This window comes from Aspergillus flavus, chromosome 2 (genome assembly GCF_009017415.1).
Source record: "Aspergillus flavus chromosome 2, complete sequence".
Taxonomy (NCBI): domain Eukaryota; kingdom Fungi; phylum Ascomycota; class Eurotiomycetes; order Eurotiales; family Aspergillaceae; genus Aspergillus; species Aspergillus flavus.
The window spans coordinates 4,393,053-4,405,081 of NC_092409.1; the positions used below are offsets into that span (position 1 = coordinate 4,393,053).

The 12,029-nt window shown below is 49.1% G+C and overlaps 7 protein-coding genes across 7 annotated transcripts; 4 read left to right on the plus strand and 3 right to left on the minus strand.

Annotated features, from left to right (window-relative positions):
- Nucleotides 1-439: 439 nt before the first annotated feature.
- Nucleotides 440-1,099, plus strand: F9C07_2364 (putative glutathione S-transferase; the record flags this gene model as incomplete). Its single annotated transcript, XM_041284883.1, has 1 exon — nt 440-1,099. The coding sequence occupies one exon, from the start codon at nt 440-442 to the stop codon at nt 1,097-1,099; it is 660 nt and encodes a 219-aa protein (XP_041143238.1).
- Nucleotides 1,100-1,138: 39 nt separating this feature from the next.
- On the minus strand, nt 1,139-3,256 carry F9C07_1290989 (flavo protein subunit of fumarate reductase). Its single transcript, XM_041284877.2, has 2 exons — nt 3,204-3,256; nt 1,139-3,103 (listed from the first exon to the last, which is right to left on the minus strand). The coding sequence occupies exon 2, from the start codon at nt 2,718-2,720 to the stop codon at nt 1,179-1,181; it is 1,542 nt and encodes a 513-aa protein (XP_041143239.2). The 5' UTR covers nt 2,721-3,103; nt 3,204-3,256; the 3' UTR covers nt 1,139-1,178.
- Nucleotides 3,257-3,692: 436 nt separating this feature from the next.
- On the plus strand, nt 3,693-6,063 carry F9C07_2226249 (permease of the major facilitator superfamily; the record flags this gene model as incomplete). The annotated part of the gene is made up of 8 exons (XM_041290048.1): nt 3,693-4,068; nt 4,123-4,462; nt 4,515-4,527; nt 4,582-4,617; nt 4,664-5,060; nt 5,113-5,220; nt 5,293-5,918; nt 5,983-6,063. 8 exons carry the CDS (start codon nt 3,693-3,695, stop codon nt 6,061-6,063), a joined length of 1,977 nt encoding a protein of 658 aa, XP_041143240.1.
- Nucleotides 6,064-6,190: 127 nt separating this feature from the next.
- F9C07_2361 (uncharacterized protein) lies at nt 6,191-6,738 on the minus strand (the record flags this gene model as incomplete). The annotated part of the gene is made up of 2 exons (XM_071510948.1): nt 6,191-6,547; nt 6,664-6,738. The coding sequence occupies 2 exons, from the start codon at nt 6,736-6,738 to the stop codon at nt 6,191-6,193; spliced, it is 432 nt and encodes a 143-aa protein (XP_071363937.1).
- Nucleotides 6,739-7,351: 613 nt separating this feature from the next.
- F9C07_2360 (cysteine-rich secreted protein) lies at nt 7,352-8,430 on the minus strand (the record flags this gene model as incomplete). The annotated part of the gene is made up of 2 exons (XM_041284878.2): nt 7,352-7,869; nt 7,932-8,430. 2 exons carry the CDS (start codon nt 8,428-8,430, stop codon nt 7,352-7,354), a joined length of 1,017 nt encoding a protein of 338 aa, XP_041143241.2.
- A 903-nt stretch (nt 8,431-9,333) lies between these two features.
- On the plus strand, nt 9,334-9,573 carry F9C07_2359 (uncharacterized protein; the record flags this gene model as incomplete). Its single annotated transcript, XM_041284884.2, has 1 exon — nt 9,334-9,573. One exon carries the CDS (start codon nt 9,334-9,336, stop codon nt 9,571-9,573), a length of 240 nt encoding a protein of 79 aa, XP_041143242.2.
- A 481-nt stretch (nt 9,574-10,054) lies between these two features.
- F9C07_2358 (ankyrin 2,3/unc44) lies at nt 10,055-12,028 on the plus strand (the record flags this gene model as incomplete). The annotated part of the gene is made up of 1 exon (XM_071510947.1): nt 10,055-12,028. One exon carries the CDS (start codon nt 10,055-10,057, stop codon nt 12,026-12,028), a length of 1,974 nt encoding a protein of 657 aa, XP_071363938.1.
- Between the last annotated feature and the right edge of the window lies 1 nt (nt 12,029).

A 12,029-nucleotide genomic window follows, 5' to 3' on the forward strand; every position in this document is an offset into this window, starting at 1 on the left:
TTGAGGGCTGCTCAGAGAAATCATGTTAGGAAAGACAGGTCAATCTGGATAACATGGATAAGTTGACCTGTATAACGTCCTCTTGGCCTAGGGACACTTTGATATAGATCATGGTCCGCTTCGGAGTGTCACGGAAGTCTCGGCCGTGGGCATGCCCTAAGTCCGTTAAGCCCGGCCCCGGTCCCCAAAGTGGCCCCAATCGCGGTGGGTAAGAGCGTATCAGGCTAACACAGTGCCAACTAAGATGCCACGGGGATAGGCACAGAAGAAGAATAGTGGCCCTTGGCAGCTATGTGGAAGAGTATATGAAGTTGAACTCCCCACTCCTCCACCTCTTCCGGGTCAAATCTTCAGATCAACACAGGAAACCTCGACTCGTACCACAAGCTAGTTTGTGACCTCACTTTATCACGCCCACGTCTCAGAGAATCCTACGACAATGACGCTCACTGTCCACCATCTAAACATCTCCCAGTCAGAGCGTGTTGTCTGGCTATGCGAAGAACTGGCCATCGATTATGAGCTGAAGACATACAAGCGGGCGCCCCTCCTAGCCCCACCCGAGTACAAAGCGTTGCATCCACAAGGGACCGCGCCCATCATCCAGGACGGCGACTTGACGCTGGCTGAGAGTGGCGCATGTATCGAATACATCTGTCACAAGCATGGTGGAGGAAAGCTGTTTTTGCCCCCGACGCACCCAGCCTATGCCGACTTTCTGTATTGGTGGCACTGGTCCAACGGTACCTTTATGCCCACCATAATGCAGACTATGTCGCTGCGCGCTCTCAACGCTAGTCGGGATAGCTTCCAGATGACCCTCACAAACAGCCGGTTTAAGAAGGCATTCGCAGCGCTCAATGAAAGACTACGTGGCAACCAGTGGCTTGCCGGTAGCAATTTCACGGTGGCGGATGTGATGGTAGTGTTTGTGCTTACTACGGTACGGTATTGGGTCCCCTATAGTCTGGAGGAGTATGAGAATGTGGTCAAGTATCTGAAGCGTGTTAGCGAGAGGGAAGGGTATCAGAAGGCTATGAAAAAGTGTGAGCCGGAGTTAGAGTTAGCATTGGGGGTGGAACCGCCGACAAAGGAGTAATGATTCTGCATGTATAATAATCATCGCTCATGAGTAAGAACTAGAAAAGAAATAAAACTCCACTACCTAGGAATCATTATCAGGAAGCATAGTGCTTCTTATAGAAAGCCGCGGCCTCATTGCCCGCTATCCTTCCGAAGACGACACACTCCAGAAGAGACGACCCTCCCAAGCGATTCTGACCGTGTAGGCCACCAGTGACCTCTCCTGCAGCCCAGAGACCCTTGATGGGGGCTCCATTCTTATCTAGCACCTGACTGCGCTCATCAATTGTAGCTCCTCCCATCGTAAAGTGGGTAACAGGAGTGACCTTCCCAATATAGACCACAGAATCCGGTGTCACATCCTTCAGAGTCCAGTTTCCGAAAGCTGCACGGCCAAACTCATCTTGTTGTTTGCCTGAGACAATGTCTGCATATGTTTTGATAGTTTCGAGCACTGGTGGATCAAGTTCGTGCACCGTTGTCTTGCGCATTAGCCCTTTCCACAGATAGAATCCCATATGCGAGCCTAAGGCGGCAGCGGTCCCTTCGTCCAAGAGAAGGCTAACATCCCATTGACGCGCATCTGTCTCCAGTGGTTTCGCTGAGCTCATGATGACATTCGTAATGTGCTCGCGGGTCTCAAGCTCGTTCACGAATCGATTTCCATTATCCAAAAGGAGAATTCCACCTTCTCCACGGAGTGCCTCCGCCGCAAGAATCTTAACAGACGCCGAGGGTTCCTTCTCATCCACAAATCCGGTCGGATGGATTTGAACTTGTTCCATATCCACTAACCCAGCGCCTATATTCTCGAGAAGAGGCTGTGTTCCCTCAACAGCCTGGTTCGTCGAAGGTATCCCAGCCAAATCGGGCCGATACTTGGCAAGCAGTCCATGCGCATCTCCTGCAAATCCACCGCTTGCAAACACAACCGGCCCATTAAGCGTAGTGGTAGTATTGTCCTCCGTTTCAGTCTTCTCACCACCTGTATACTGGACCCCTAAGACCTCATCCGCCTCGCGCAACACCTTCGTAACCCTAGCCCCCGACCGAAGCTGAAACAGGGAACTAGTCTCCAAAGAATCCAAAAGCGTGCTAACGATAGAAATCCCAGGCGGTCGCTGACCAGCCCCACGATGCGTCCGCGGACGACTATGTCCCCCCAACCGGCAAACCTTGCTCAAGTCGACACCTTTCTCATCCGTGAGCCAGTAAACTGCCTCAGCAGACGAAGCAGTGAGGGTGGAAATAAGCGATTCCCGCCTTTTTTGTTCCTCAGCCGGGGAAGATGCGAAAACATCTCCTGCCGATTTAATTGTGTCGGTGAGAAAAAGCTCTTGGGAGTCATTGGTATCTTCAGGCTGAAATTTCGTCGGCGCTCCGTTTATTCCTGATGAAGCTTTGATACTATTGCCACCGGGCTTTTCGGCCCTGTCGAGCATTATGACAGGGACTTGATGTGAGATGAGTTGCGTCGCTGCTGATAATCCGGCGAGTCCGGATCCAACCACGATTACAGGCTGGGGTTGTGCCAGTGACGACGACAGCGGGTACGGTGAGGTAGTCATTGTTGTGAAGAATCTGGAAATACTATTTTGTAAAGGGTGAAGTAGTAACTGGACTGGACGTATATTCATATTCCAATTGTCAAGATAGGAATTATGGCTATGGTCGTGGTATAGATAATATACGAGCTGGTTTGGGGAGGACAAGAATCGTATGATATCAGATCATTCCACCCCCGCGGATCTCGTTTGTTCCGTGTCACCCATGGATCAGACGCATGCCATTCCACGTTTGGGAGATTCCTGTTCAGTTTAATTCAAGTAAGGATAACTTAATGTCAATTTGTTGGCCTGAGGCGTTTTATTCATATCATGATCTGGAAATTATTGCCCTAACGGTGTTCCCAACACCGTCTGGTCCGTCACTTTTCCTCACAAAAACCAGCTTGAGTAGTATTGATCCGATATGGTCAAGTGTACCAGATCAATCATTATCATGAAACGGACAAGCACTTCTATTAACCATCAAGGGTCAGTGACCAGTTTATGGGGTTTATGCCCTAGGTTTCTGCCTAAGGCGGCATGGCAACACCTTAATGTGACTATGAGTTGTACATTACTAGTAGTATAGGCTGTGTCTGGTAGATGATATCACCTCGTATTCTCCTATCAACCAATAAATGACTAGAACCCTTCGTAGAATGCAGGTACATGGCTTGTAGGGCAACATTTAGTTCGTGATTCTAGGCCAATGGGGCTGTGCTTCGGAGATAGTCCGCCAAGAGCTGGAACCTTTTTACAGGTGGTATTCGGGCAATTCATCCTTCTAACTTTCTCGGGTTTAGCTCCGAAGAGCTTTCCAAATTCGTCAAGATCGTATCCGGTAATGGATCTCACGGACCAATCCGAGCCCTATCTTACATCTAAAGCCTCCACGCTGTGGCTTATGCTGACCCTGTCCGACGAGCATACCCAATTCAGTTTGATATCAAAATCTGCCTGGTGTTTTCAAATGGCATATAAACACAATGGTCATGCACTTTGTCTCTGGATCAGATCCAGAAATTCATCGCGTTTCGTTCTTGAAGTTACGAACTTGCCGAAATGTTCATAGCAGCAAAATATATACATCGAAAGATAAAATCAAGGAATCAAAGTCCGAACGATGATTCCCCAAAGCCTGTCACTGAGACAAAGCCATGCCCTCACTCGCGGCCTTTTCAGGTCGAGCTTAGGAGCAGGGCGTCTGTTGAGAATGCCCGGACTTCTTCTCAAGGTTCAACCATAGAAGAGGATAGGGTGTTAGTACCTCAAGATTTGCCAAAGAGCGACGAAAAGTGTCAAGTCTGCAAGAAACAGAAACATGATGCTCGCGTCTATCGATGGAAGCTCATTGCTGGGCTCTGTCTGCCGTTTATACTCGCAACATTGGACCTGACAATCGTCGCTACGGCGTTACCGTCCATAGCCTCCCATTTCAGTGAGTTACTGTTCAACGTCGATCAAATATGAGGACTGACGGTAATTATTGCAGATGAGTTTGACGAGCTAAACTGGATTGTTACTGCTTTTACGTTGACATCAACTACCTTCATTCCCATGTTCGGTCAGTTCGCCGATGTCTTCGGGCGTGGCGAGACCCTCCATCTCTCTTTGTTTTTGATGATCATTGGAAGTGTGTTGTGTGCGGCTGCGCAGACATGGGGCATGCTTCTACTAGGAAGAGCTTTGCAGGGTGTGAGCGACGCCGGACTGATGAACGTTGTGATGATCATTCTTTCAGACAAAGTGTCTCTGAAAGAAAGCGCAAAGACTAAGTCCCTCTTTACCCTTGTTGGGGGTATAGGCTACGCCGTCGGACCAACTGTCGGAGGGTAAGAATACCAGGACTCGACTTTATAACAGTATCTTGCTGACAATCACAAGATATCTAACAGATGTAAGACATCCACCAATGTGGTTCACACCATGCACCAGTAACTAACTAGACCAGGCTAACTGGAGATACTGCTTTGTGATATCTATACCTGTACGTTTGACCATTCTGTTCGAGACATAGTTGCTAATCTAAATAGATCGCTGTTATCGCCCATATACTAGTCTTCATCTTGCTACGCAATGAACTCGTCGAAGGGACAATGTTCAAGAAGGGCTCTCGACTGTCAGGGATTCTCCCAGCTCTCGCAACTGTCGACATCATCGGCTCCATTCTCTTCATCTTCGGTGTTGGACTCATCATCCTAGCCACTGCATGGGGTGGAGCTACTTACTCCTGGTCAGCACCTCAGGTCCTGGCACCATTGGTAGTGGGCAGTATTTGCTTCGTCTTATTCTTCGTCTACGAATATTTCCTTGAGCCAGGCCGCATATTCGCCCGAATCTTCCCAAAGCAGGTAGCCATGCTCCCATACAGCATGTTCGCTAGAAGAGACACGATCTGGCTGGCAATCGTGCAGTTCTCTACTGGAGCAGGTAAGCATTTCCATCGATCCCAAAAAGTCCACAAATATTCTGACTTCCACAGCAATGTACTCCATATTCTACTACATCGGAATCTACTTCTCCCTAGTAGAAGCCTACCCAGCCTCAAAAGCAGGCGTGCAGTTACTATACTACATCCCCGGAATGGGAGGTACGTATCTACCCACCAACCTGACCCCTTATATCCATTCCCCAACGATTGACTGACCCAACCACCGTATAGTCGGCGTCTACATCGCCGTCTTCCTCTGCAACGTCTGGCCAGCCCAGAGCTTCTTCCCCCTTAACATCGGCACAATCGTCAGCACCGTCGGCCTCGCCATGGTCGTATATGCCATCCACACCCAAAACACCAGTCTAATCAACGGTATGATGGCCATAACGGGCGCGGGGACAGGACTCCGCTTCATGCCCGCCACATTGCACATGGTAGGCGTGTGGCCGGAGAAGATCGCGCCCGCGCAGTCGTTGATGCGGTTCGCGCAACCGTTCGGCGGGACTCTCTCTTTGACTATCATGGGGAGTGTTTTCAATAACAAATTTGCGCGGGCGTCGGTTGTTTCTGGGGGCGGGGGGCTTGATGTTCATGATACGAACTCTTTGGCGTTTATTGCAGATTTGCCGGAGGAGGCGCAGAGGAGTGTGAGGTTGGTGGGCAGGGATGCCATCATGTGGGCTTATATTGCTGTTTTGCCGATTATGGGGTTGAGTCTTGTTACGGGATTGTTTATTGGGAATGTGTGGATCAAGCCGAAGTCGAAGGTGGATGAAGAAAAAAGGGAGGGATTGGAGGATGAGGGCAGTCATAGTGAGGTGATCTATGTGCCTTATTTGTGGGCGTTGTTGAAGGTATGCTCCCCTTGTGTTGCCTCTCACTTATCGATTCTGTTTAGCAGGTACTAACGCTCTACAGGGCAATATCGACTCCTACAAAAAGACCAACAGGATCATACCAGAAAGCAACAGCAAGTCCGCCGATTTGAATAATTCATAATATCCTCACATTCAGGATACCAAATAGAATAAAATAGACAGATAGTCATATAATCAAACACATTCCACTAAGCAGAGCACCGCCTGCCCAGCTCATTAACCTCCACAAACAGTAGAACAGAAAAAGATCACCTCAAAACACCCCCAACACCAGCCCACCCAAGCACAAACCCGGACAGCGCCTCCCCAAAAACACCACCCCCAAGCCACACATCCCTCCACGAGTCCTTCCTCCTCATTTGCCGCCCAGAAGCCCACACCATACCCTTGTCATTAATCCCCTCGATCTCACCCACGTTCGGACCGGGGAAGAACACGCCCGCGCCCTGGCCCTTTGAACTCTGCAGTAGGAAGATGTGGAAAACGCCGGACACGAGAACTGTCCCGGCTAGGTAGAATAGGAATCCTGTGGCGGACTGCAGGGCGAGGATACCGGCTGTTAGACCGAGGAGGAAGGAGGTGATGGAGTGGAGGTTTGCGAGGATCTGGGTTTGTTAGTTTTCTTTCTCTTTCTCTTTCTCTGTCGTTCTCGTTCGGGTGGTTGGATATGTCTATCCGTGGGACGACATGACATCTCGGGATAGAAGAAGGGACAACGTACTCGGTTATTATGCTGCACATTCTCCGGAACCAGAGGATTGATCAAAAGAGAGATTTCTTGTTTTGTTGGTGGCATTTTCGATCCTCCTTTTCTCTTTCAATTGAATCTTCGTCCTGGGTGTTTGTTGTTGCTTGATGGAGTGGGTTTGCAGATAGTATGCACTTTCCCGGTATTTCCAAATTAAAAGCTAGCTATACACCCAGTCTCAGGATGGGAGTTTGGTTCAATTGGCTGTAGTACTGAAATACAAATCGGAGTCGTGAGAATTAAGACTCGGGATCATGCGGGATTGGTGATGATGTCGCGAGTTGGTCTGTATTCTGCTGCTTGTTTCCGCCTATGTGGGTCTGGGGTTTGCTTAGTCAGTGGTTTTATGGGTCGGTGCCTTAGGCTTGTTAGGGCTTCGTAGAATGTATATTCATGTGTTAATGTTGGGGTATGGTAGCTACGTCTTCCTTTTCGGATGCTTTTACTGTAGTTATCGTATGAATTGAGATATAGGCGAAGATACGCAAACATGTAAGTAGTAACTAACACCCTCATTTACTCATCCAACAGCTAACTACGACTATCACCTCGACTATCAAGACCCCGATAAAATCTCCAAACTGTGTCCCCCATTTGCTACACCAGTAAGACGCAAGTCACCTGTGGAGTACGTAGCTGATCACACCCGCTGTGTAGCCAATCACAGACCGCAATCAACCTTACCACAGCACTGGTTCTTCCCACTCTTCCAAATACAGTTATTGGCAGGCGCCTTAATATCACAAGGGATCTCAGTGAGATCAAAGGCAGTACACATCTGCGGATCCTGTGAGAAGAAGGTAATCGCAGGTGTCAGAGAAGGACAAGCGGGACCGACACCCCACTCAACGCCTCCAAGACAGTACTTTCCGCATGGCCACTTGCTCAAAGAGAATTTGCCGGCTGCGGCAAAGTCCTTGGTCTTGCCGATATGGGCGCCATCCTTTGCATTGTTGAGCCACTGGCCCTTGTTCGCGCCGGTCTTGACGTCGCCGTACAGGTCTCTAATGTACACTCCGTCCTGGGGGTTGATGGGGAGGTTGCCCTCGCACTTCTCGTCCAGACAAAGCTGGAATTTACCATAGTGGAAGTTCATGTCGTCGGGTTTGGCGTAGTAGATTCCGTCGGCGCCGGAGCCTAGGGTGTTGCCATTGGGTGCGGTGAAGGTGTAGCATTTACCTAGAAAAGTTGTCAATGAGTAGGTGAACAGAGTGTGAATGTTGGACATCGCAGAAGCTTACCAGATGTTAACCCGGAAGTGCAGATTTGTTCATGGCAGGCCCCGTCCGGACCTTCGACTGTGTCTTTCGGGCAGACACACTTGCCGTCGACAAGAACTTTGCCATTCGCGCATACCGGCTTGCAGATCAGGCCGTCATAGATCTGTCCAGTTGGGCAGCACCTATAGCCAACTTCCCCAGAGCCAGCAAGGTCATGGCCTTCGGCACAGCAGTCGAATGCTGTCTCAGGGCTACCAAGAAGGTTCAGTCCCTTCAAGCAGCAAGAAAAGTACTTCTTGTCGCCGGTGAGGGTGGGAACGGTACCCGGCGCGGCACAGGTCTTGCTTGTTCTGCATGTAAACCCGGGATCACAGTCGGGATCATCGTACTCAATCTTGTTGTCGGTGATGACCACATCAGGGCCAACTTCGAATGTCGGGACATTCTTCTTGTACGTCTTGGCCTGAATGGAGGAGGCCTGGAAGAGGAGGACCAGCAGGCTGAGTTGAGAAGGCTTCATTTCGAAGAACTGAGAGTGATGGTGTTGATTGAGCAGTGTTCAAGATGATGGTTGGAGCTTTGGAGTTGATTGTGCTGGACTCGAGACTCGATGCTCTTCTTATAGAATTGTGAGACTTGGATATTTGGAATTGTTGGGGGTAGGAACCCCCCATACCATACTCTCAGCTCCACAACATCTCGCACCCTTCAGCTATGAAGATGACAGGATGCATCTGTTCGTTTGAAGGTCAGCTGAAAAGACCCTGTCATGGTCAATGTGTCGTCTCTAGTAGTATAAGGCTAGACGCCGATGGACAGAACCAATCGAGAGCGCCACTAGCTAGACAGACCGCAGGCCCTTGCTTCATTCAGTCAGCAACTGTTGCCTATTTGTCACTATCACAGGGGTAGATACTTGATGAGGAGGACGGGGGCACTGGAAGACCGGCCCACTTAAGATCCCCGTTTAGTCCAAGGGATTTTGAAAGGTCCAGACCGATCTAAGATTCTCCCACTGGTACCCAGAAGAATAGAAGGATAGACTGAATACGCAAAGCAAATCATGCTGTGTACTGTAGCGCCAGTATGTAGAATATCATCTCAATATCGTGCCAGGAGAGGGGACGTTTTGTTTTCATAATGTTAAAAGGTGAGTTTTCGCTGCCAGTAACCCCAACGTTTCCCCTCAGAAGTAGAAGGTATGACAAGAACGGTATGCTTCGCAAACCAAGCGAATTCTGTCTTACTACCACGCTAGTAGGAGTGACACAAGCACAAGCCTAAATGTGAAGCACGAGATGTAAAGCATAGTCCAATTAGAAGGCCGACTGTCACTGCACATAAGCAAGCTCAGCTTAGCTGCGAACTCCGATTGCGTACTTCGGCAGGAACGGACCGATAGTTGAGTGGTTGTAACTGAAACATGGCTGCAGATTACTACGGCTATCGCCCCATGTACCCCAGACAGCGTAGTGCTCGGGGAAGTCCGAGTCAGATCCTTGCAAATCCCGCAAGCCAGGAACGACTTCTGCAATCCGTAGATCCCGCTTATGGGGCGAGATCGCTGCAGAAGACCGCAATAGTGGAGTCGACAAAGACACTATTTGCAACCCCGGTTGGGCACATGAGACAGTTGGTGCTACGGTTGTATGAGGCTGGCTGAGGTGTTTGTCAAATTATCATGAGTCCAGCTCTAACCGGTAACTATGCCCTAATTCAGTGTCAAAGTCAAGTGACAGCGATCCATTATTACCCCATGATTTCACTAACTAGAAGGTACACCCTGGTTATTAAAGTCCATGATAGTTATCTCAGAGTGAAGAAAGGCAGTGTATTTGCTACTGATCTGGTACTGTACTGATTCAAAGTTTGGGTACAATGTCAACAAGGGAGATAAATGTGTACAATATCTAGAAGCAAGAGTCAATAGACGCTGCTTTAGAATTCAGAGTACTTTACGCATAGGACCTTTGCAAATTTACATACTAAAGAAGCAAGAATAAGCCCTAGTGCTAGTCCGATCACTTGCAGATACGGTAATCCTGACCACCTAATTACCCCGCCTGAACATCATGTTCTTCAGCCGTACTGTTTTGCATGAAGTAAATCACACTCCGGACGCCCTTGCCCCTTACGATTAGAATATGCGCTTGCTTCACACCTTGACCTTTGAAACTAGAACTTTTCCGGATGGCGAAACCCCACCGTATGCGATTTTGTCACACACTTGGGAGGAGGAGGAAGTAACCTATGCCGACTTGCAGGATTTGCAAGGTACCCATGCCACAGAGAAAAAGGGGTTCGAAAAGATTAGATCAAGCTGTTATACAGCAAATACCAATGGCTTCGATTACATTTGGATTGATACATGCTGTATTGACAAGACATCAAGGAACGCTGATCTGACGGAGATAGTCGGTGCCATCAATTCTATGTATCGCTGGTACGGTGAGGCTACTATATGTTATGCATACCTAGCCGATATCGTGTCCAGAGACGAAATGGAGGGTAGTAGATGGTTTACAAGGGGATGGACCCTCCAGGAGCTTATCGCTCCGAGGAATATGGTCTTTCTAAATAAGCATTGGAAGGTGCTTGGAACAAAGTCCGAGTTACGAAACGAGATTTCTAAGCGTACTAGAATTCCAATCGACATCCTCATGGGAAAGATGGACTTAGAGCAGACCAGTGTTGCACAGCGAATGGCCTGGGCAGTAGGAAGACAGACGTCGAGAATGGAGGACCGAGCCTATTCCCTGCTAGGTATATTTGGAGTTAATATGCCACTACTCTATGGAGAAGGGCAGATGGCGTTCATTAGGCTCCAAGAGGAGATAATGAAGGCCACGGAAGATGAGAGTCTTTTTGCTTGGACTTCAAGGTCCGATATACATAACCGGCTTCTTGCAGCTTCCCCAGATGATTTCAACGAGTCATCTGATGTTATTCGCAAACCTGAGGGATATTCAATGACACCCAAAAGCCCCTGGGATGTGAGCAACCGAGGTGTGCGCTTAGAGCTTCCTTTTTTAGCAACGAGCGAGTGTGGAATAGGGCTTGCTATCCTCAACTGTACGAGACGAGGGAAAGAGAGCCAATCCGTGGCGATATATATAAGAGACATTTTTCTGACATTCGAGCGCTTTCAGCGCATTGATTGCAAGAGACTAGCACTAGTCGACCTGAGCCTATTCCGACCAAACCAATATCCATCGCGACTGATGACTTTCCAACACCAACGTGTCGCGGGTGCACGGATGCCGGACCTGAATTGGAAGCCCTGCCCCGACTTATCTTTATATCTGCAACTCAATGCTCGCTCCGAGGTGCTTAGCATGGAGGTGGTGGCCCCAATACCTCAATCACCGCGGCTGAAGTTTATCGATCATAAAAGGTTGCTACATGCGGTGGAAACGGAAAATGCGGGACAACTACTAGACCTCCTCAGCTATGTTAATGTGAAAGTCAACCCGACATATAACGAGGGTCGAACGCTGCTGTCGTACGCGGCAGAGAAAGGCAATATGGAGATCGCTTGGCTGCTGCTGTCTCGGCGTGATATTAGAGCCGATAAAGAAGATGATCAGGGACGGACGCCGCTATCATATGCAGCAGAAGCGGGACATATTAATATCGTCTGGCTGTTATTGAGTCGAAGCGATGTCAACGTATCCTCAAATGATGCCTCGGGCTCGACACCATTGTCATACGCTGCGAGAAGCGGCAATGTTCCACTTACCAAGATCCTTCTATCCCAGAGCGAAATCAGACGCCATATAAAAGACGGTAATGGACGCACCCCGCTATCTCATGCTGCTGAGTGTGGGAGGCATGACCTGGTTCGGATGTTGCTTGACATGAGCGATATCGATGCCGATGAGCCGTGCAAATCTGGTCAGACACCAATATGCCTCGCGGCTGCAAACGGTCATGCGAACATTGTCGACCTATTGATCACCCACGGTGTTGACGTGTATTCGAGCAGTAACGGCATCAGTGCAGCAAAGCTCGCCGCAGATCATGGGCATCTTGAGGTTGAGAATGTACTGATCAAGAGGGGTGCTTATCTACCACCGGATTTGGCCCGAGTTCACGCATTACGGGATTTTTTTTTATGAG

Coding starts and splice junctions, on each gene's coding strand:
- F9C07_1290989 (XM_041284877.2), bottom strand. CDS start 2,720: ATGAATATACGTCCAGTCCAGTTACTACTTCACCCTTTACAAAATAGT.